General features: G+C 42.8%; 1 protein-coding gene across 1 annotated transcript in view; it reads right to left on the minus strand.

The window, feature by feature from the left end:
• The window catches only part of LOC102380378 (integrin beta-like protein 1), a gene marked incomplete at its 3' end in the record, with an annotated part of 63,473 nt that overhangs the window by 29,367 nt on the left and 10,718 nt on the right, over positions 1–23,388 (minus strand). Inside the window, exons 3-5 of the mRNA XM_014526741.2 lie at positions 16,618–16,758; positions 13,875–14,015; positions 4,659–4,805 (exon numbers count right to left, since the gene is read on the minus strand). Of these exons, the coding sequence (XP_014382227.1) occupies positions 4,659–4,805; positions 13,875–14,015; positions 16,618–16,758 (429 nt within the window). The remainder of the gene's footprint in view (positions 1–4,658; positions 4,806–13,874; positions 14,016–16,617; positions 16,759–23,388) is intronic.

A 23,388-nucleotide genomic window follows, 5' to 3' on the forward strand; every position in this document is an offset into this window, starting at 1 on the left:
ATTCCTGCTATGCCTTTCTAGCTAGATGATTACACAGCCATCTTCACTGTAGTGTCCCATAACCTCATAACCAATCAGTAATGGATTGTCTTCCTCATAAAGCCCCTCTGAGGTAGGCAAGTCCAAAGTGAGCAGCAGGGGTATTCACAAAAAGCCTATAGCTGAGGTAGGAGCTGAATGCAGGCCAGTTAGTTCCCCACTGCTCAAGCCCCTCTCTCACTTTCAAGTTCACTCATCTCTTAAGGGTTCTTTGATGTAATATTGCCAAATGAAAACATTTTTTCAGTATACTTAAAGACATACTCTCTTAATGATGGCTATTTCTCTACCAAAAGGTCAATATTACTGAATTACACAGAAACGCCTAGAATTTATGTGGAAAATAAGATAATTTGATATAAAATGTAATTTGGCATTTCACTTGCCCATTCCTCATAGTCCTGAAGAGTTTGTTTATGCAAGTTTTCCTTGTAACTGTGATTGAAGCAGTGGGAGCACAGCAGAAAACCTATAGATATTTATATTTGGGCATCATATTCAATTTAATTTTACACTGGCACCAAAGTTTCAACTATTGACATTCAGAGAACCTGGTTTTCTCCGATTAAAAAAAATTCCCCAATTTTCAGATTTAAAAAAGTAACCCAAGGTCCACATTTGTCTACAATTAAAATAAAATTTCATGTTAATCATGGGAAAATGTGGATCTTGGGTTACTTTTTTTAATTAAAACATTTTGGGGGGCGGGGCAGTTATCAGAGGAAACCAGGATCCCTGATGATATTGAACAGATTTTTGTTTTGTCAATACATAACTGCATTGTTGAAGGCATTGGTAGAAAGAGAGAGATAGACATCCACAAAGGAGACAACATGGGTCTTACTATCAAGGGGCATGTCCAGACAAGCACGCACGTGCCTCTTGCCCCACCTCAAACCCCTCTGAGGCAGGGCAAGAGGCACGTGCAGGAATGAAAGTGTTCCCCACATGAGAAAAATTAGACCCCTGGATATCCAGGGGTCTAAAAAAATAATCACTCCACAATAGAGCGGAGCAAGACATGGTTCCAGATTGTACCGGGAGCCAGCCCTCCAAAAGAGACGCTCTGGTTTCGGCTCTTTTGTGTTCCTTGAGGAGTGGTGGGGGGGTTGTCCCCGGGGCTGTAGGGAGTGAGGACCAGGCCCAGATCCCTGCGGCTCACTAGTCCAGCTTTGCACCAGAGCAGGTCGCATGGCTCTGGGAGCCGTGCACAGGAGCCGCGCCTCCTACAGCCCTGGTGACCCACTCTGGTGCAAAGCCGGACTAGAGAGTCACATGGGGCTGGGCCAGGTCCTCATCCCCCTGCAGGCACAGGGGGCAGAGGTGGGAGCTGGCCCTTGGGGCTGGCCCATGGTGACAGGACCTGGCACAGCACGTGGTCCCTGTGTGCCGTGCCGGGCCCTGCCACCTGGCTGGGCCCTTCCTGGTAGGACCTGGCTCAGCTCCATGCAGTCCCCGTGCAGAGCCGAGCCAGGTCCTGCTGGCCCTGGGGCTGCTCATGCTGCCCAGCCCAATGTGCTGGGGACCGTGTGCCACGTCGGGTCCTGTCACCATGGGCCTGGCCTGGCTGGGCTGCAGAGGGGCTCCAGAACCTGGCTGGGCCTGACACATGGCCTCTGCGTGCTGTGCCAGGTTTTGCTGCCATTGGCCTGGCCCAGCTGGGCAGCAAAGAGGCCCCAGGACCTGGCTGGGGCCTGCGGTCCCCACATGCTGCACTAGGTCTTGTTGACATGGGACCGGCCCAGCCAGGCAGCAGAGGGGACCCAGGACCTGGCTGGGCCCGGCATGTCATCCCCACATGCCGCGCTGGGTCCTGCCACCATGAGACCAGCCCGGCTGGGTGGCAGGAGCAGCCCCAGGGCCTGCAGGACCCAGCTGGGCTCAGCGCACGGTCCCCCCGCTGCTGCAGTGAAAGGTTATTTATGGGTCCTGGGCAGGGGGGCTAGGGCCATGTGGGGGATAGGGGCTGTGGCCCTCTAGGGGGGAACAAACACCACATTGCCCTATCACACCCATCATGTGTGAGGAAAATTAAAAGCACACACCGACATGTATAGGTCTTTAGAATTTATTTTTTTCATGATGATAGAGATACTGGTAGGCTTCCAAACTGCTTTAACATTGTAAATATACCAATAAAGCATTGCCCAACTGATTGCTGTCTCTCTATAGGGGTGTGTGTGTGTGTGTGTGTGTGTGTGTGGTTTTTTGTTTTAACTGTGGAAGAACATGGATTTTGGGGTATTTTTAAAAATGGATTTGGGATCCTGCTGCAGCAGTCCAGCTGGCACAAGGGGTAGTGTCCCCAGGTACCAATTGGCTGGGCCCCAGAAGCTCCTGAGAGCAAGTAGCCCTGAGCTGCTTGCCAGGGCAGGTTTTTGTATGGATGGGGCCAGGACAGGGCAGCTTTTTATACTGCTGGGGACAGCACAGGTGCTGGCCCCAGGCTCTAGCTCCCCCTGGCTGCAGATCCAGGACAAGCCAGGTAGGGTTATTTTGCCCCAAGTAGCACAATTTGCTCCACAACGAAGTGCATGTCCGAGCTGCTGCAAGCGCACATGCTGGCAGGTGTGGACATGCCCAAGGACATGTTTGAAAAGTTTGTACTGGGAAAGAGATGAATCTCTTCTTTTGCCCCTGACATTGTGGGTGAGATAGGAGTGACCTGTGATGTTGGGAGCAGAATTCCTTGCTTCTCAGCCCAGCACCTATCTGCTCGACTAAGCTCTGCATGAATATCTGTGTTCCCTTCAAACCTTAGGAAATTTTCTTTTATTCTAACATCACTGGGAGTTGTGGAAATTTATCAGCACCTCCAAACAACCTAAATTTTATTTAGGAGGTCTACCATTTGCATGACCACATACAAAAACCTATGGATATCAAAACCAGCCAGTCAGTCCAAACTCATTTCAAAATGGCTCATTCCATGTCTGGCCATTTAATGTGACATCACCTCAAGCATGATTTCTTATCTCTTCCCATACAGCCAGTTCTGCTAAGCCAGTAAAATCATCTCTATTAACAGTTTCATGTGGGCATTTAAAGGCTTCTTAAAATTACGGTTCCCCACAGTTGCCTTTACAATCCATTCACTGTTCAACTATTAATATAATATTTCCCAGTATGTCAGTCCTAGGTTTCTGTACAAACCAAACTCATTTTTTATGACTGAGACATGAAAAAGTGTCACTTGCAGCATGTGATGTATTTTTTGGATAAATAAGTTAGCGTCCAATCCTGTGCGAAACAGCATTTCCTGGAAAGTGCTGAGCATTCTTGACTCCCAGTAAAATGAATGGGAGGTATGGGTACTCAGTACCTGGTAGTTCTAGGCCCATACTAAGCCATTTTTCTGGAAAAAAAAATCTTTCAGGTAATCATAATCCTTAAGATTATGATTAAGATTATGATTAAGATTAAGATTTGGATCATGATGTTGCAATGAGCTCTGTGCAGTTGCAGGCATTTGTCCACACAAACCTCATTACAAGATCAGATCTTAGTTTGTAACCATAAAAGCCCTCTGAGAATTTTCACTGAGACTGAAGAGATATGGCCTATAGGGAACAGTGGTCTAATGAAAGCCAGCAGTTAAGTCCCTTCTCTTGTGGGAGGAAGCTAGTTCTGAGAGAGAGAGGCTATGAACATTTCCACACGGTTGTGAAAAAAAAATATATCACCAAATATCTTACGTGGCTGTGCTAACTCAGATGTATAGCCTATCACCTTTGACTCCTGGTTATTTTAGAGAGTATTAGTGAAAAAAGCACTCGCAAATTAAATGACACTTAGGGTCAGATTCAATAGTTGAAGAGCAGCTTTAGTTCTTCCCCAGCAAATGCTTTTGTGGGCAGAATTCATAAGGATTTCAATTACCAATTCTGGCAGAAGCCTATTCCATATTTACCTTTCTATTCTCTTCTGAGATGAAGAAAGCATATTTTCAATTTTGATAAATCAGAATGAATAGAATCCATTTCTTTTAAAGAGATTTTCCCTCTCTTGCTTGTGATTTGTGTTTATGGTATTTCAGTTGCACACCTGAGACTACATGCTTGTAGTGCACTTATATATTTTAAGCCTTTTATAAATAAACATTTTAGACAACAATTTTTCAGAAGGCACAGACAAAAACAATCCAATGCTTTCAAAAGGAAAAACAAGGAGACAATTAGAAAAATGATTTAAGACCAACTCAGCAACTGAGACAGATTCCCAGCTGGCATAAATCTAAGTAGTTTCATCAGAGTTAATGGAACTACACAATTTTACACAGCCAGAAGATCTGACACAGTCAGTTCCCTAGGAATTGTGTCCAAAGCGAGGGTATAGAGAATAAGCCCATGAGGTTCCATATTATACTCCGAGTAAAGAACTAATATATCTTTGAAAATCTAAAAACACAGCTAAATATAATCTAGTATAATGCAGCAGATATCAGAGGGGGAAAAAACAGGTACCTTTTCTCCTATTCTCCCTTCAGTCCCCGTGTAAGTTTGCGGACTATGACTCAGATACAACAAGCCGGGAAATTTCAAATGCTTTAGAAAATGCAATTTTTTTTAAATGCAAGCCACATTTTGAGACCATGACACATCTTAAAGAACTTTACCTACCTCTTCCAAAACATGGTAAATTAGAGTTTCCTTGGCATTTCTTAGTGCTTTCTTCAACTGATAATGGACAAGAATGTGGATGTTCACACTTTTTTCCAGTCCATCCTCCTTTACAGTCACATCTTCCACAGTTACATTGTCCATGACCTTTACAATGAATATAATTGTTCATATCAGCCTCCATTCTGGCAATAGATAAGGAAACCTCATAACAACATGCATTTTGTCTAATCTCTAAATTTCTGCCTTTTACCCTTTAACAATCACCACAAAAAGAAAGATAAAGCACATAAACTTGTATAAAGCCTTATACAAAGAGAGAACGTAAGAGTTCAGGTCACACAAACACATTTGTTCATAATGAAAAAACTTTAAAAAGCAATGCAATCATAAGCCAAAATACACACTCAATACAATGTCATTCTCTATGCTATACCCAACAAACACTGTAGCACTCACACTCACCCATTTCTACTCTCATACATACTCTCAACCCATTGCTACACTCATCAGCACACAAATAAACCCCCTTTATAACATTCCATTTGAGCTCAGCAGTACTGACCTTCAAAGCACAAATACAAAAGTTTAACAATCACACTGCAACACAAATTCTTTATTCAGATCTTCCAAATGAAATAATTTAATAACTACAGGATCATGTACCATAAAATATCACACATACCATACCACAGAAAGAGAATTTGAACTTCATACTTGCTCTTAAAAATTAAATAAAATTTAAAAATCTTTAAAAGCAGATATTTAAATATAATTACTTGCAAAAGCTTGATCAACTTTACAGTGCCTTCTGCTAGAAAAAAAGATAGGTAAATTATGCAATCATGAACACAACTTGCCCTGATCTTGGTCAGCATCTTGTCCAAGATCTCTGTGACAGGGGGCAGCTCTCGGGGCTGGATCTCCTGCCGGCCCACCCACCTGTCTCTATGGGGCAGTCCACCCAGTCTCTCCTGCCAAGACTTTGCTGTTCTCATAAACTGATGGTATGCCAAGGGAAGCTGCCTGTCCCAGGGGAGCTGGGATGCCGGAAGGCCCCCGGGGCAGCAAAGGGTCCCGCTTACCTCCTGCAGGGCCGGAAGATCAGAGGGAGGCACACGTGCCGAGAACGCCGGCGCGGGTTGTCAGCCGGGCACTTATCCGGCTGCGGCAAAGCAGCGGGGGCGGGGGACGCCTTCCGGAGGGAACAAAAGGCGGCCCCGCCGAGGCAACGGGGTGGCTGAGCGGAGGAAGCTGGAGCGATAAGCCTCAGCAAACGGGGAGTCAGCCGCCACCCGCGGTGTGCGGGAAGGAAAGAGGCAGAGCCAGACCCGGCTCCGAGAGACGGAGCGGAGCAGCTGGCAGCAGTGCTGGTGGAGAAGCCAGCACTGTGATTATCGGCTTAGCCGGTGGGGAAACCGGTGGCAGCACCGGTAGCAGGACTGGAAGAGGAGCTGGCGGGAGCCTGGTCAGCCTAGCTGGGGAAGGAGCCAGTGGCAACGCCGGCGATAGAGTTGGAGGATGGGCAGAGAGGGCCCCAGGCAGCCTAGCTGGGGAAGGAATCAGCTGCAGCACCGGCAATAGAGCCGGGGGAGGAGCCAGCTGGATCCCAGACCACAGAGCTGGTAGTGAAGTCAGTTGTGGCGTAAGGGGCAGGAGCGGCCAGCCACATCGGGAGAGGGGGCATCGGTGAGGTAACCAGGTGCCCCATATAGAGGGGAGCCAGCAGTAGATACGGCAACCTTGTGGACCACCAGAGCAAAGCAAGTACGAGGCCGGAGGAGCCAGGCTGGCATCCCTATAGGCAGTACGCTCAGCCCGAAGACCGTTGTTGACGGCCGGCGTATTGAGGCAAGAGGGTGGCAAGCCAGGATGATGTTAAGGCCATAGGAGGTAGAGCCTAAGGTGGTGAGTGGCCAGGATGTAGGGGAGGACGGCGCCCCGAGATTACCCGTCGAGGAACGCGCCGACGCCGGTGGATACCCCAAGGGAGGTATCCCACTGAAGGTACCATCAAAGTCGTGGCAGACGAGTTCAGGGGGTCCCCCTGATACCAGCAGGGGTAACCTCCAGGGTGCACTCACGAAGCCAGGGCACACGAAACCTTGGGCCCGGGCAAAGGCGGCGCGGGAACACCTAGTAGAGCAGAGGCAGGTACACTGCCCATTACTGTCCCAATGCCAGGGGGCATTATCTGCAGCTCTGACATATCCTACACTTCAGCCCATGCCTCACAGATGGCATCACCATTATTTGCATCTCTGGCTCTACACTGGGCTCCATTATCCTCCAGTCTGAACCCCAACTGGATCTCTTCCATCAGGCAGCCTATCTGCCCTCATTCTGGGCTACCTAGCTCCCTGTACTCTTACTCCTCTTGGATGTGGCCCCCCCAGGACCTTTGGCCACACAGAGACCCTGGCCTCACCTCCAACGACAGTAGGAACCCCATGCCCTCGGCTCTGGGTATCCCTTGCAGTGAGCCCCTGGCCCTTTTGACCCTTCTGGTCCTGGCCCCAGCATTGACCAGTTGAGGGTGCCTCAAGTCAGGCTTCTTGAGCATCTAGCCCACTCTCTCTCTCAGGTCCACTTTCTCAGCCCTACTATGGGGTTACCCACTTGGTTGTGGGAGCTGGGGTTATGAAGGAGCCGTGACTCACCTTTCACCGGGGTGGCAACTGGCCTGACATTTTCTGGGGGGCTCCCACATCACTAGGAGCCCCACCAGGCCACCCATCTCTGACAGGGTGCAGTTTCAGGTCATGCCTAGGACCAAGAGCCTCCTAGCCATCCCCATCAGCTCTTACCCTTACCTGCTGGGTTGTTCCTGCTGCAGCTCAGCTAGGCAATATTTCTGCCTGGCTGGCAACAGACTGCAGCCTTTATATACTAGGGTCTCAAAATGGCTGCAGCCATCAGGCACCTGCTGGATGCCTGACCCAGCCCTTAAAGTGGCAGGCACCAACAGTGCCTGCCATGATCTCAATTCTTCAAAATCAGGTTTCAGAACAATAACATTTTATAGCATAGATTAGCCACTTCATTTTGTACTGTTTTAGAGAAATACATTTGAATTATATTAATTTGAATGTAGTTAGGAATTGTTTGGGAATATCTATTTTTATGGGTTTTTTTAATTAACAAAATATAATTGTGGGGACTGAGGACCCAGGGGTAGAGACTGCCTAAGGGTCTGAAGAGCCAATCAAGTAAATAAATATTCTTCATGTAAAATGTAGCACATCTTTTAAAAGCAGCTCAGATTGGCTTTCTAGTCCCTTCCATAGCCCACTCAAAAATCTCCACATGATTTTACAGAAGCATGGCAAGGCAAACCATTGTGTTTACTGGGTAGAGAAAACGTGAGCATCAGCAAAAATTCTCTTCACCAACGGAGTTAATTTAAACAGAGTACACCTGCTTCTTTCAGTAGCTTAATTTCCAGGCTCTCTCTGCTTCCATGGCTATCATGGCTTTAAGTTATAATCAAGAAACTAACAGCACAATACACTTTTTTCAAATGCTGGCCTATCCAGTTTTCTTTCATAGAGGCCACGTCTACATGAGAGGTGGACTGCACAGTTGCTACTGGGCAGTCATTTAGTACTTGTATAACCAAATACTAAATCAGTGTTTCCCAACCAATGTGCCACGGCACAAAAGTGTGCCTTCAGAAATGAACAGGTGTGCCGTGGAGTTTTGCCTTGGCAATGAGATACAAGGAGCTCCAATAGGTATGAGGATGGAGAATGCCATAACAGGTGTGCTGTGGAAAATTTTTATTAATGTAAGTGTGCCTTGGGCTGGAAAATGTTGGGAAACACTGTACTAAATCACTGCCCGGTAACCAGCATTACTGTGCATCAGCATCCCCACATGGTTTTTTTCTGATGCTACTGCACAGTAGCAATGAACTACTATGCAGTAGCTCATTACTCCTGTGCAGTAGCATTGTGTCATGGTTAGTGCCCCTCAGTGCTGCTGTGCAGTTGCTCATTGCTATTGCAAAGTAGCATCTCATGTAAACATGGCTACAGACTACAAACAATGACAAGCTTTATGGTCCATCTATGGACAAGCTATATTACCTCTATCTGAATGTTTATGTGGGCAACTATTATTGTCTAAGGTGTATGCACTTACTAGTTTACACACAAAAAACTGGATGAGGAACAGGGCCTTAGATCAACAGAAAATCATAAGAGCATTATAGCTGCTCTTATTCTTCACATCTCAGCAGGTGCACAGGAGGCAGATTTTCCTTACACGCGTTGATTTGGAAAGTGACAAATTCCTACTCTTCTGTCATAAAATCATAAGGTTGGAAACAATTGCAGAGTTCACACAACCCAACCCTGTCCACAGATTCAGGATCCCCTGTTCACAAACTGTCTAGGACAGTAGCTACCCAGCATTTTCTTGACAATGCCCAATGAAGAAGGGAATTTTATTTTCCCTGGGAAGCTGCTTCTACTGTCCTACTTTTCTTACAGTTAGGAATTTTTCTCTGAGATCTGATTTAAATCTTTTTCTGAAGCCTGAACCCATTTCTTCACATCCTGACCTCTGTGGCAAGGGAGAGCACATTTTCTCCTCAATCTTAATGGAAGACATTCAAATATCTGAAAACTGCTGTCATATCCATCTTAAGTCTCCTTGTCTTTCATACTAAATATACCTAGTCCTGCAACCTTTTATATATCACTTATAATTAGTGATCCTTGTTTTCTCTGATTTAAAAAAAATAAGAGAAATTTCAAAAATCATAATTTCCTCATAAAAAACACCCCAAAAGCAACATTTTCCCATGATTAAAACAAAACACCACTATATATATACACATACATACATACATACATACATACATACACACACACACACACACACACACACACACACACACACATATATATATATATATATATATAGTGACTCTTTTCCTTTAATGATAATCATGTTAAATGACCTGATATGGAGAGCAAAAAAAATTTCTCACGTGACAATGTCTGCATTTACATTCTAGTTTACATACTTCTGTATTGCTATCTTATGATATTCTAGCAGGAGAGATTAAGTGAAGTAAATTTGCCTCTTGTGGTGCGCACATAGATCACAGGTTATAATGCCAATGCCTGGCCTGCCCACAGGCACATAAACATGATATAGGAAAATGGAATATACTATGCTTTGTATAGGAAAGGAATGCCAAATACACAATTGTATAGCATGGGGTATAAAACAATTGTATAGCAATTGTATAGCATGGGGTAACTGGACTGGCAAAAGCAGTGCTAAAAAGGGGTTGGGGATTGGGGTAACTGGGTAAGCAGTAGCAATGCTAAAATGTATTTGGGGGTTATGATGGATCATGAGCTCGACAGGAATTAGTCACCTGACTTGATGATATGGCAAAAAAGCAAAAGAAATTATGAGTTGCATTAACAGAAAGGTGTATGTTAGACACAGGAGGTAATAGTATCACCCTAGTCAGCACTGGTTAAGCTGCTGGTGGAATAACCTGTCCACAATTTTAGAAGGACGTGGAGAAACTGGACAGAATCCAGAGTGAGGCAAGGAAGAAAGTAAAGATGTTGGATTATAAGCAGTGATCCTAGTTTTCTGTGATAAAAAAAATCCAAAATTCTCTGATTTAAAAAAAACCCAAATCCACATTTTTCCAGTTTTTCCACGTCCTTCTACAAGTGTGGACAGGGTATTCCACCAGCAGCTTAACCCGTGCTGACTAGTGTGATACTATTACCTCCTGTGTCTAACATACATTTTTCTGTTAATGCAACTCAAAATTTCTTTCGCTTTTTTGCCATATCATCAAGTCAGGTGACTGATTCCTGTCGAGTTCATGATCCATCATAACCCCCAAACCCATTTTAGCATTGCTACTGCTTACCCAGTTACCCCAGGCTATACTTGTGTATTTGGTGTTTCTTTCCTATACAAAGCATATTTCATTATCCTGTATTGTGTTTATGCACCTGTGGGCAGGTCAGGCACTGGCATTATAACCTGTGATCTATGTGTACATCATCAAAAGGCTGATTTGCTTCACTTAATCTCTCCTGCTAGAACATCATGAACTAGCAATACAGAGTAACCTAGAATGTAAATGCAGACATTTTCACATGGGAAAACTTTTTTGCTCTCCATATCAGGTCATTAACATGATTATCTTTAAAGGAAAAGAGTCATATCTCAAGAGGAGATCATTCAGTTAGATTCTGTGGAGCACTAAAATCTTTTAAAAGAGGACATCATGTCATCAGTGTGAAGAAGTATAATTGCCAATCAGCTCTAAGCAAAGTGAAATCTCTGAAGGGACCTGCCCTTCTGCGAAGTTAAGTCTTAGCAGCAGGGTGCTGCTTTCCTGATACATGAAATCTTTGAAACAATTATAGGTTTTGCATTCATTTATAATATAATTCTTATCTGTAAATAGGTTTTCTGCAATTCTAATTCACTAATCTGGGGTTTCCTGCCTCTGCCTCTGCCTCTGAGGCAGGCAGATGAGTGCAAAAAATTTTTTCACTAGCTCAACTTATTTAGCAGTCTCCAGATTGTTTTTAAGCAAGCCATGCTGGGCTTATTAAAAAAGATGAAAAATCTTCATTAAAAGCATTAATGTTTTGGGCAGTGAAACCTAATACATGTTCTCTTTTAAGTGCATATATTCATCAAACACTCACAGGTATCTCCATGAATATCTCCCCAGTCACCAGTTGGGTCTACATCATGACATATGAATTCACTTCACACACGTGCCTAAGAAATAAACTAGTAAGCCTACTGTTGGAGATTAACAGTTTGCAGTTCTTTAATGCTTGTCCACCTTGCAGGTTGTGCCCATCAGTGCAAACTATGAGGTACACAGGTGCAGACACCCGGAATAATGGGAATAAGCCACACTGCTGCGAAGTATGGTTTATATTGTTATAGTATATTTAAACCAGGTACTTCATTATAAATCAGCCCAAGAATATAGCAACATAAAGCCCCTTTTTAATTATATTCACTCTTTGCTATGTATGTATAGTTACCACGTTACATGATGTTTCATCATCTAGCCTATAGCAAAGTTCAACCAAATCAATCCCAGTGTACTAAAACTATGCTTAACCATAATACATTGCTAATTTGCTGCACTGCTCAATATTTTGACAAAAAGAAGCAAAAAATGATTAAACATTTTTGCAAATGCTACTTTTCCCTTTGTTTTTTGACCACCTGAAGAGCCATCCTTTTTCTTTAAACAGAAAATCAGATGAGAAATCTGGATCTTCACATGTATTATTAGTAAAATATTGCCATTGCTCAGGATTTTCCTTCTGTTTTAGGCTCTTCCTGTGACCTTTGAATTTAGTAAACATTATGCTATCAAAGTAACAGAAAAGATCCATATTTTTCCAATATTTTAAAAATGATTTTGTTCTTGTGGGATTCTTATTTTATTGGTGTTAATTAGGTCAGGTCAGATATTCATGGGACATTGTAATATTTGTGTCAACAGCCTGTAATACATCAGGTCCCTTTGAAACTGTCTTCAATTGCTCTTGCAAAGTCCCCTGGTACACAAATCCATGCTGCATATTGATCAAAGTCCTCCTCATGTTCAATAATAATTTCAAGCTACTTAATGATAGCTGGGGGCAAAGTCTTGCCTAGAGTTGCACACCAAATCTCATGGGAAGGCATGAGTATCCATCTTCTATCAAGCAAAAAACATGAGGTTGACAGTAGCTGCTGAAAATGTTTTTAACTGTTTAATGTGTGGTAGGGCTGTTATAAACATTAGTGTTTTTTTTCTCAACAAGCCTCAAAATAAAGCTCTGAAACACCCTTATGCCTGAAATTTAGGATGTGCACCTGAGAAATTCACTCACAGTTTTCATTTTATTTTAGTCATCTGAATAAAATGGCAAAAGAGCTCCTCATTTTGCCTGCTTTCTTGGGTGGCTTCTTGAACATCTTGGTCACATCCACACATGCAGGCAGGTGCACCTACAGCAGCTCAAATAGGAGCGGCACAAATTTGAGCCAGGGATTTTTGCCTCAGCGCACGTGTCCGGACATGCACTATGGTGTGGGGCAAGTTGTGCCACTTGGGGCAAAATAACCTTGCCCAGCTCCTCCTGGATCTGCCCCAAGTGCCCTGATGGCTGCTGCTGCAGGTGAGCTGTGGACTGTGTGCGGGGGGCATATGGGCCATGCAGGGGGACTGTGGGCCCTGTGGGAGGCAGGCAGGGGACCCACCCCTCCTGAGTTTCCCCCGACATGGCCCCCCACATCTTCACAGCCCCCCACCCCCTACTTACCTAGAACGGAGCCCAGGTCCAGGTTGCAGCAGCTTACATCGCTGTTTGCCTTGAATGGGCAGGCAGCATGCTGCAGTATCTGGGCAAGGGGCAGGCATGGAGTCTGGTACTCTGGCTGGCTACCAGAGCATCTCTTTGGAGGACCTGAGCCTCCTGTTGCCTCAGGGCATGGTCCAGGACCGTGCCCTGCCCTACTTTTTCCGGGGGAGTATTTTGATACCTGGATATCCAGGTATCAAATTTTGAGTCCATGCTGCAAATATGTGGTGTGGGGAACGTTTTTTTGTTCCCAACATGCCTCTTGTCGCATCTCAAACTGCTTTGACACGCAGCAAAAGGCATGTGCAGGCTTGTCTAGACGTGTCCCTTGGGTGCAACATGCAGTGACACAAGGGACATTTAACAGGAATACCTATTCACTAAATTAATGAAACAAACCAAGTTCCTTTTCATTTTTAACCAATCATCTTCTATTAATATATCAAGGTTTGGGTTTTTTAGTTTCAAATTTAATTTCCCCTTCCCCTTCTCTGCATCATCTAGTAATGAACCAACAAGAACAAATTTATGTCCTAAAGTATGCCTAACAGTTAGGAACCTCAATCATTTTATTATTTTTTTCATTTTGTGATACATGGGATTTAATGTTATTAGCAAATGGCTGTGTTTCATGAAATATTTATAAAACAAACAATTATATATATATATATATATATATATATGAAAAAAATCTACTAATTTCCAATAGAAACCATCGAGTCTGACCCCAAGCAAAACATTTTAACTGAGCAATTAAAAATTCAATTTGGGGCCAGAATAAGCTATTTGGACATTTTCTGTCACATAATTAAATACAACCATACGATTTCCATCTCAATATATGCCTCACCTGAACAGAAGTCATCAGAATATCTGTCATAGACAGCTTTGCAGTTCCTTTCATCACACTCACAGGTATCTCCATGAATATCTCCCCAGTCACCAGTTGGGTCTACATCATGGCATGTGCATTCACCACACACACACGTGCCTAAGACACAGAATAGAACAGAAATGAGCCTAGGGACACACACTAATAAGAATCAGTTTAGGAGTTTAAGCTTGTTGTTATTTTGCCTTTACAAAAGGTTTGAGATGCCAGTTTCAAGTGTGTATTAGTTAAGGGTCTCCCATAATTTCCAACCTTTATAATGTGGTTAAGGTGATTTCTTTCATCAGTGAATTAGATGCATAAGAAGCAAGTGGTATCTCTTTCTTGCTGTGTAGCCCCTTTTGTACTCAACAACCGAGACATGCAGGACATACAAGATGACAGAATAATTGAATAAAAACCAGGAGAAATCCCCAAATTCTTTTCCAGTACCAGGGCTGTGAGATCTCTGGGTAAAAATCAGTAACCTACCTGAAAATGATATTGTTGCTGAGTGACTTCAGCAATTAGTTGATATTCAAGACCTTGCAGAGTTACTTCCATTAGGAGGAGGAATTGGATTCTACAAGTTAGGCATTTTTTGGTACAGTTGTGTTATTTGGAAAGAAAATAAATCAATTCCTGTTTCCCTGGACATAGTAGGAACCAGAGGTGCTGAGTACATGGGGGCCCAAGGGCCCTGGTCCCCCTCATCTGAAATGTGTAATACTTTCCACGTGTCCATCATCTTAGCTCCCTGCCCCGCCCTGGCAAAAATAAAAGTTGGCACCTATGGTAGGAACAAACCAATGGCACTTTCCTTGTTCATAAATCTAAGGCTGCTTTCCAACCATTCCTGTGCCCTACAAAATTCTCTCATTTGGTTCCTCTAAGTCATACTTACACTGCCTTTCTCACTGTCTGTTGCTTTCTGTTTCTGCTGTACAGATACATACAAACAAAACAATGCCCCAGTTCCTGTAAATGCAGTCATTCCCCAGGGAAGCCTCTTGTTGGGCTACATGTTATAGTTAGTCTCTGTCAGGCTTTGCCTGAGGTCTGGACAAGTCACTGGACAGTAGTTTCCATTTTCTCTTACTCAGTGAAAAAGCTTTAATTTCTTCTTTCAGTGATTCTGAATGAGGAATAGTTAGCATATGCATCAGCTTCAGTGGTCTGTAACTGCCCACAAAGCAAAAGATACACTTGCCTGGAGCCACCTGTACCCTCTAGAACAGCATTTGAAGAAATGTGAGATGGATAAAAACATATTATACACACTTTTACAGTTAATTCCATGAAGACAGTTAAATTACTATAATGGAAAACTTAAGTAAAGAAAAGGTCATTTCTAAAGAGTAACTGTGAGAGTGAATTTGTAATTAGCTACTCTATACACAACCCCCTAAAAAGCTGATCAAGTAACTATGAATAAACTAAGTGGAAATGCTGAGCTGAAAAATAACTTTATAAAGTCAAGCAACAGAAGGATTTCAGGACAGAAATCATGAATATGTGAAAAAAATCCTTCCATAATTAGTATTTGGAAAGAATTTTGTCATATACATACCACATATTTTTGTACATCTTACAGAAATGTGTACCCATTCATAGCACAAATTCTATTCATTTAATGTCATTTGTTCTGTTCTAGTCCAAATAATATGCTCTTCAAGTAAAACTTGTTAAAATTCCCTTTGGTAAGAGTCAACTATTATCATGCAAGAATAAACAGCTAACTTGACACACAGCATTTCTATATTTATTGTTTCCAGTATCACAGAAGCTGTTTTACTGTTAAAGTCCAAAAATTAAATAAGCCTAAGTTATTTTTGTATTTGAGCCAACCTTTCAATTTCCCCATAATTAAGATGAGACAGTTTTCTAAATGCTCTCAGGATAATTAGATGCTCAGACTATAGCAAGTTTTGTCAGAAGATATGTATTTAAGAGAAGTATCTATGAGACTTGTACTTTTGCTCTACTGCAATAGTTCTGGATGACAGCCAAGAAATAATATTTTCTATTTTAACTATTTGTTCAGTGAAGCCAAGTATGGCAGCTGGTGAAGACAAATCTTGTTTTTGTTATTAATTCTTCCCAAATTGACAAAATTAAATTGAAGTTATGGAGGAAATTCAAGCCATTGGGCTTTGCAGAGAACTATGTCTAGTAAAAAAAAAATCTAACCTGACAACCCTATGAACAGGATATAACTAGTTGCTATTGTAAAGTATGTATTTAAATAATGACTGCTGCTCATTCTTGTCCATTATTCAGTTCAGAACATTCAGAATCCACCTTGTGTGTCAATCCCAAACCAGCCCTGTTGGACACCTCTACATCAATCTACAAAAAGCTATGGTGAAGATTTCCTAATATTTATCTACTCTAGAGAGGTTCCCTACTATGGCTGATCTGCCAATATCCCATCCTCTGCAGCCTCACTATGCAACTAAGTGATGAGAAGGGTTTTCTACTCTTTGATTGAGTTCACACACACAAATTTTCAAATCCACATGTACATAAACCTTTAGTTATACACATGCATTTGTGTACATTCTATTCATATACAAACTTTGAAAAATCATGGTCAGAACTGAATAAAAAGAGAAAAACCAAAAACTGTTATTGAAAAAGATTACCTTTGTCCTATAGTTCAGAATATCTGCAATGTGAAATATGTGCAGAAGTTATACATGAAAATATATCAGTGACACACCTCTATTGCTGCAAATTTTGCCATCTGGAGATGTGCATCTTCTCTTGATCTCCCAGGGGGTGATGTCACACTGGAATTCACATTTATCTCCATGCCAACCAGCCTCACAGTAACAGTTTCCACAGTAACACTTTCCATGGCCTTAACCCAAAACAAATTTGATATGGTAAGAAAAAGACAAATTTTAAAAGACCATTAACAATCTAATCATTTGGACTATTTTTCTTACAAAGCTTTCAGAGTTATGCTCACAATCAGAGCAGTTCTAAAAATAAAGTATTTCTGGATAAAATTAAATGAATACAAAGGTAATTATTTTGTAGTTAATATATTGTCATAATCCTACTTTAAGGAAGAAGCTTAATTTAATTATAAATCTGTAATGTACTAATCAATCAATACATCATATTTAAATGTATTCCTTTCACATGCATTAAACTTATTTTTTTTAATATTCTTGGGTAAATTTAGTACATTTCAAATGTGAAAGTTGCAAGCAACTTTAAATACCCTAAGTAGGGCTCCTAAGCATGTCCACTATGTGATTTCAACTTCCAGGACTACCACTGACCTCCTCTTTCCTCAAATACATTTATGCATACCCCAAAAAGGTCTGAATTAAATTATATAATCTAGTATCTTGAAATGGATGCTGGGGTTGCAGGTTACAGACAGTGATCCATGATAGTCTTTTCTCCATGACCTTGGGGTACAGGACTAGAAGCAATGACCTAAAGCTGAAGCAATGAAAATTTAGATTGGAGGTTAAAAAGAACTTTCTGATTGTGAGGGTGGTCAAACATTGGAATAGGCTTCCTAGAGAAATTGTGAAATCTCCATCCTTGGAGGCTTTCAAGAGCAAGTTAGACAGATTCTTAGCTGGGATAGTTTAGTCACAGATGATCCTGCCTTGAGCAGGGGGCTGGACTACCTGACCTTCTGAGGCTCTTCCACCCCTACTTTGTGAGATAGGGACAATGGTCTCACCAAATACAGGAATCAAGGACTAATTAATTAAAAACACTGTCCCTATTAAAAAAAGAGACAATATATTCACAGAAACTGAATATAAAATGTGTGTGTGTAAACTCAGATAAAGATGTCAATAGACTCAAAAAGAGAAAACGAATGAATCAACCAAGAAAAAACCCATCCAACTGGATCATAAAGTTGGCAACAGAAGAATGACTTGAGAGACAGCATTGGAAATCTAAGCCATACATGATAAATGAAAAGATCCTGCCAAGCAAAGTTTAAAACATGTACTATCAATACCTTATTATGTTCTTATATGCTTTTCCAGCATTTAATCCCAACTCATTGCTCTTGATTGCCAAACTGTACATGTGCAAACAAAAAGTCTCAGCTGTCATGAATCCTATTTCATTTAAAGCTAATTAAAGTAATGTAAGTCCCCTCCCCACAGGAGACCTGCCTGTAAATACAATCCTTCACAGGGAGGGAAAGAAAAAATATATGCATCTGTCACTGAACAGGTGCAGCTTGGACCAGCCATGTAGTCCTTTACGCCTACCTTTGGCAACCTACTAGAAGTAGCCTTTCACTACTGGCTATGCCTATACTCTCTCCCTGCTGAGCCTGGGGCCATTACCAAGGAATACACTCAATCCACTTTCTTCTTTCCAAGCAAATTTAAACCCAGCAATTAGGCTAAATAGATGGTTTAGACCACAGGTAACCAAGATACAGCCCATAGGCTGAATCCTGCCTATGTTTCCATTAGTCTGGAAATGTGGTTGTATGGTGAATGGTGTAAACATTAATTGCCATGGCTCCCAGATCTTTGGCAATCATTTCTGCCACTGCTTGTCTTGTCTTTAAATTCCCAGACATGTGGAGAGCCTTGCATGTCAAATCAAAAGAGCAGAGTCACATCATCTGGACCACAGGGTGGCCTATGGGACCAGAAATTTGGCAGTGGAGGAGCAGTGGCAGTCACAGAAGGTACCACAGCAATTAACACTGGTACCACCAAATTCCAGCCTCATGACCCAGATGATGTAGCTCCATGCCCCATATCTGAACTCTGCACTGACTTCACACCATGAGTCTGGGTAAATTGCACACCACTGGCTTAGGCAGTTCCTGAGCCCACATTCCAGTATTGCTCTTAGGCCTGGGAGTGGCATTGGGTCACATGCTCACGACCCCTTAAGCCATCTCTATGCTGCCTAATTGCTAGGCTTCTGCACACAAAGAGAAGGAGTGAGCTCTCTGCAGTGGTTTCGGTATGGATCTTGTTTCTTAGCAGTGATACTGGCCTTGACAATGAAACAATACATGAACAGCCTTTGAGCCAGTCTGGACCCATTATTGAGGGAAGAGAAGCATGGAAAGAAGGAAGCAATACATCACTCCAAATGCAGCTGGCAGCAGAGGAGAAAAGGTTAGATGGTCTACAGAAGTCTGAGGGTGTAGCAGACTGGTGGCTTGTAGAGGCTGATAGCAGGTTGCACAAGTGAAGCTGTAGCAGTCTGCAGGCTTTGAGGGGCTACAGCTCAGCTGTGGACAGTGAGACCTGATTGCAGGTCTGGCCAGGAGGATGGAGTGAGCTGGTAAAAATAATTTGCTGGCATAAATGGAAGTTAAAAGGCTCCCAGGGAGAGGAACTAGGGAGAGAGACCTGAGAGCTAAGAAGGAGAGAGCTACCAGGCTAGTGGCTGCAACACTGGGACAGGGTATCCTCTCAGGGTCTGTGAAAAGATGCAGGAGCTCTGAGGCTGGAAGCAGCAGCACCACCACACCAGGGAACTCACTCTGGAGGCAGAGAAGGAAGTGCTAGTTTGAGTTTGGAGCAGTCACACCTTAAGACTAAAAACCTTTTCTGAATGTCCCTGACCTGCACAGCTGGGGACTTGCCACTGGAGGACTTGTGAGCAGGAGTCTGACTAGAAGCTACAGCTGTGAGTTGCTACTACAGGGCTGGTGAGCCAAGACAGGGTCCTAGCCCTGCTCTAGCAGGTGTGTGAGAGATTGGCTGGGGGGAGTAACATGAAGCAGAGTTAATGGAATCAGGGTGGGTAATGAAAGGGGAGGTGAAAAGGAAATGCGGGTGAGGGAAGGGTGGTGAAATGAAAGAAGTCAGCCACTGAAGAATAAAATAAAAAGGAAAAAAAAAGAATTAAAAAAGGAGAAGTAAATGAAAGAGGGTCTTATGTTGTAATAAATTGGGATTTGGGATTAGGGTGTGGGAGGGTGCTGGTTGTACTTCCCAGTTGCAGCTGGGAGGGAATGTGCTTTTATGGAAGTTACTGCCCCTGCCCTAGGAAAGAAGCCCAGTTCATGGAGATCTGATCCAGCCCCCTACCTTGTTTTCCCACCATGACCCCACTCTAAACCCCAGTCCTGGACTCATCGGTGCCCTCTTTATCTGGCTGGCTAACATGTGCTCTGAAGGCTGCTTCCATGGGGTTGCACCCCTGGGAGTGGGAAGGTCACCCCTGGGGGTAGGAGGGAAGGTGGGTTGGTGCCATTCTTGGGATGCTGGAAGACTGCAGCTTGGGCTGCTCATCTGTGAGGAGTGGCCACCCATTGATGGAACACAAGCTGGATAACACAGATCAGAGATAAACCTGCCCTGGAGTGGCTTAACTTTAAGCTGCCTAAAGTGTGCTTAAAACTAGTTTCAGGGGTTAATGTATGGACAATCCAGGGGTTAAGAGTTCCAGGAACCACCTAAAATTAATATGTTTTAGGTGTCTGACATCTAATAAAATGTAGAAGTTTCCAAACTTTTTGGACCAGCAGAGAAGTATTGACCTTCAAAGTTTTTAGAAAGTCATCTTCATCTTATCATCAAACTTTTATTTGAAGGAGGGTGTACAGTGTCATCACTGTGGGGACTGGGCTTATTTAGTCTAGAGAAGAGGAGACTGAGAGGGGACTTAATAGCAGCCTTCAACTACCTGAAGGGGGGTTCAAAAGAGGATGGAGCTAGACTGTTCTTAGTGGTGGCAGATGACAGAACAAGGAGCAATGGTCTCAAGCTGTGGCAACGGAAGTTTAGGTTAGATACTAAGAAGAATTTTCTCACTAGAAGTGTAGTAAAACACTGAAACAGGTTACCCAGAGAGGTGGTGAAATCTCCATTCTTGGAGGTCTTCAAGACTCGGCTAGACAAAACTTTGACTGGGATGATCCTTCTTTGAGCAAGGGGTTGAATTACATGACCTCCTGAGGTCCTTTCCAACCCTAATTTTCTATGATCAGTGAACCACAGTTTAGAAAGCATTTATATAAAAAAATTTCCACAAGTGACGAATTAGGAAAAAGCAAACACTGGAGATATGGGTCAATAGCATATTTATCCACTTTTACACCAGTAGATCTTGATATCAATTGTTTCAGAATCATAAACTTTGATTACTAGAGGGGTTAATTTGGTCCCCTACTGGAATAAGGCATCAACAAATGAAACAAGCAGGAATTGAAAGCTAGAAAAAAGCTTTACCATCAGAAGTAACAAAGATAAGGTAAATGGAAAAAATCACCATAGGAGAGTTTACGGAAGGTTAGTAGAATACTAAATCCTATCAAATTTGATATAGTATGGGCCATTTCGTGTAAAAAAATAAAATCCAAATTAAATCACTGACATATGATTGAAGTATTTCTAGATCATTATTTCAGTCATTTGATAAATTAGTATATAATCCTGGGTTATAACTTTTTGCTATTGCTATCATCATTTAATAGAGGCCACAAGTTCCTTTCTTGCCTGTGGACACGTGAGGGAAATTAAACCAACAGAAATTGTTTTGTTCCCTCAGTATATCAATACAGTAATGCACACAAACATACTGACAGGATATATAAGTATTAAGTGGAGTGGGGAGGAGTAAATTTGGTTCTCTATGGTGCACACACACATGCAACTATCCCCTCCTCTCCCAAGAGTTCGAAAAACATTTGCAACACTTCTTAGATGAAGGAAATGTGTCAACAGTCAAAAAAACACTGATCACTATTTAAAGGAACATAGCTGCTGGGTCAATTGATTATTTTTAAGTGACTATACAGATTCCTATTTTATAAAAATATAATTTAAGTTTGCTTTGCTCAATATTCTTTGTTGTGTAGTTTGTTCTGTTTATTTCCTCTTCTCTTTCCTGTCTCGGGAATACCTTGGAAGAGTCCTTTCCAAGCATTTTTGTTCCCTCTTTCCTTCTGACTACACCATAGAACAGTAGGGGTGGGAGGAACCTCAGGATATCATTTAGTCCAAGTCCTATGCTCAAGGATCACCCCTGACTAAACCATTCAAACTGAGTGTCTGTCTAACCTGTTCTTAACCCAGACTTCAATAAGGACGTGGAAAAACTTGAAAGGGTCCAGAAAACAGCAACCCATATGATCAGGTACTTGCAAGACAAGCCATATGAGGAAAGGCTGAGGAACTTGGGCCTCTTTAGCCTAAAGAAGAGGAAGTTGAGAGAGGACTTGATAGCAGCTTACCGCTATATCAGAGGAGTGCATCAGGAGCTTGGTGAACAACTGTTCACTAGGGCACCCCTGGGGAATACCAGGACCAATGGATACAAACTCCTGGAAGGCTGCTTCAGGCTTAATACCAGGAAAAACTCCTTCACAGTCAGAGTGCCCAGACTGTGGAATAAATTCCCTCCAGAGGTGGTGCAGTCACCTACCCTAGAGGCTGTCCAGTCTCCTCTTGAAAGTCACCTTGCTGGGGTCACCTAACCCCAGTTGTCTTCCTGCCTAGAGTGGGAGGGTTGGGCCCGATGATCTGCAACGTCCCTTCCAGCCCCTAACAATCTAAAAATCTATTAATAAAAACCTCCAAGGAAGAAGATTCCATAACCTCTCAGCATATCCTGTTCCAATGCTTAACCATCCTTATCATGAGAGAGTTTTCCCACTATCCAATCTAAATTTCCCTTGTTGCAATTTAATACCATTGCCCCTTCTGTCCTCCATGGCTTCAGAGAATAGTCTATCTCCATCCTCTTTATTATAGGCCTTCTGGTATATGAAGTGCATTGTCAAATCCCCCTTTAGTTTTCTCTTACCTAGAATAAATAACCCTAGCTCTCTCACCCTAGCTTCAAGTCATGTTTTCCAGGCACCTCATCATTTTTGTTGTTCTCTGATAGACTCTTTCCAATTTCATAGCATTGAAGAAAACTAGGTTTGGAAGGGACCTCGGGAGGTCACCTAATCCAATCCCCTCCTCAAAGTAGGACCATCCCCAACTAGATCACGCCAGCCAAGGCTTTGTCTACCTGGGTCTTAAAAATCTCTACGGATGGAGATTCCACAACCATTCTGGGTAGCCTGTTCTAGTGCTTTACTACCCTCCTCATGAGAGAGGTTTTCCTAGTATCTAACCTCATCTTCCCTTGCTGCAGCTTGAGACAATTGCTCCTTTTTTCTGTTATCTAACACCACTGAGAACAGTCTAAATCCATCCTCTTTGGAACCACCCTTCAGGTTGTTGAAGACGTATTAAATCCCTGCCCCATTCCCCATCTACTCTTCTCCAGACTAAATAAACACTCTTCTCAGAAGCAATGTTGCCCAGCCCCCTAACCATTTTTGTTACCCTCCGCTAGACTCTCCAATTTGTCCACACCCTTTCTACAGTGTGGGGGCCCAAAACTGGACACAGTACTCGCCAGTAGTCCCACTACTGTTGAATAGAGGTGACTAATCAGTTCCCTACATCACAGAAAATTAGGGTTGGAAGGGACCTCAGGAGGTCATCTAGTCCAACCCCCTGCTCAAAACAGAACC

The sequence above is a fragment of the Alligator sinensis genome, unplaced genomic scaffold, assembly GCF_000455745.1.
Source record: "Alligator sinensis unplaced genomic scaffold, ASM45574v1 scaffold1095_1, whole genome shotgun sequence".
Classification (NCBI taxonomy): domain Eukaryota; kingdom Metazoa; phylum Chordata; order Crocodylia; family Alligatoridae; genus Alligator; species Alligator sinensis.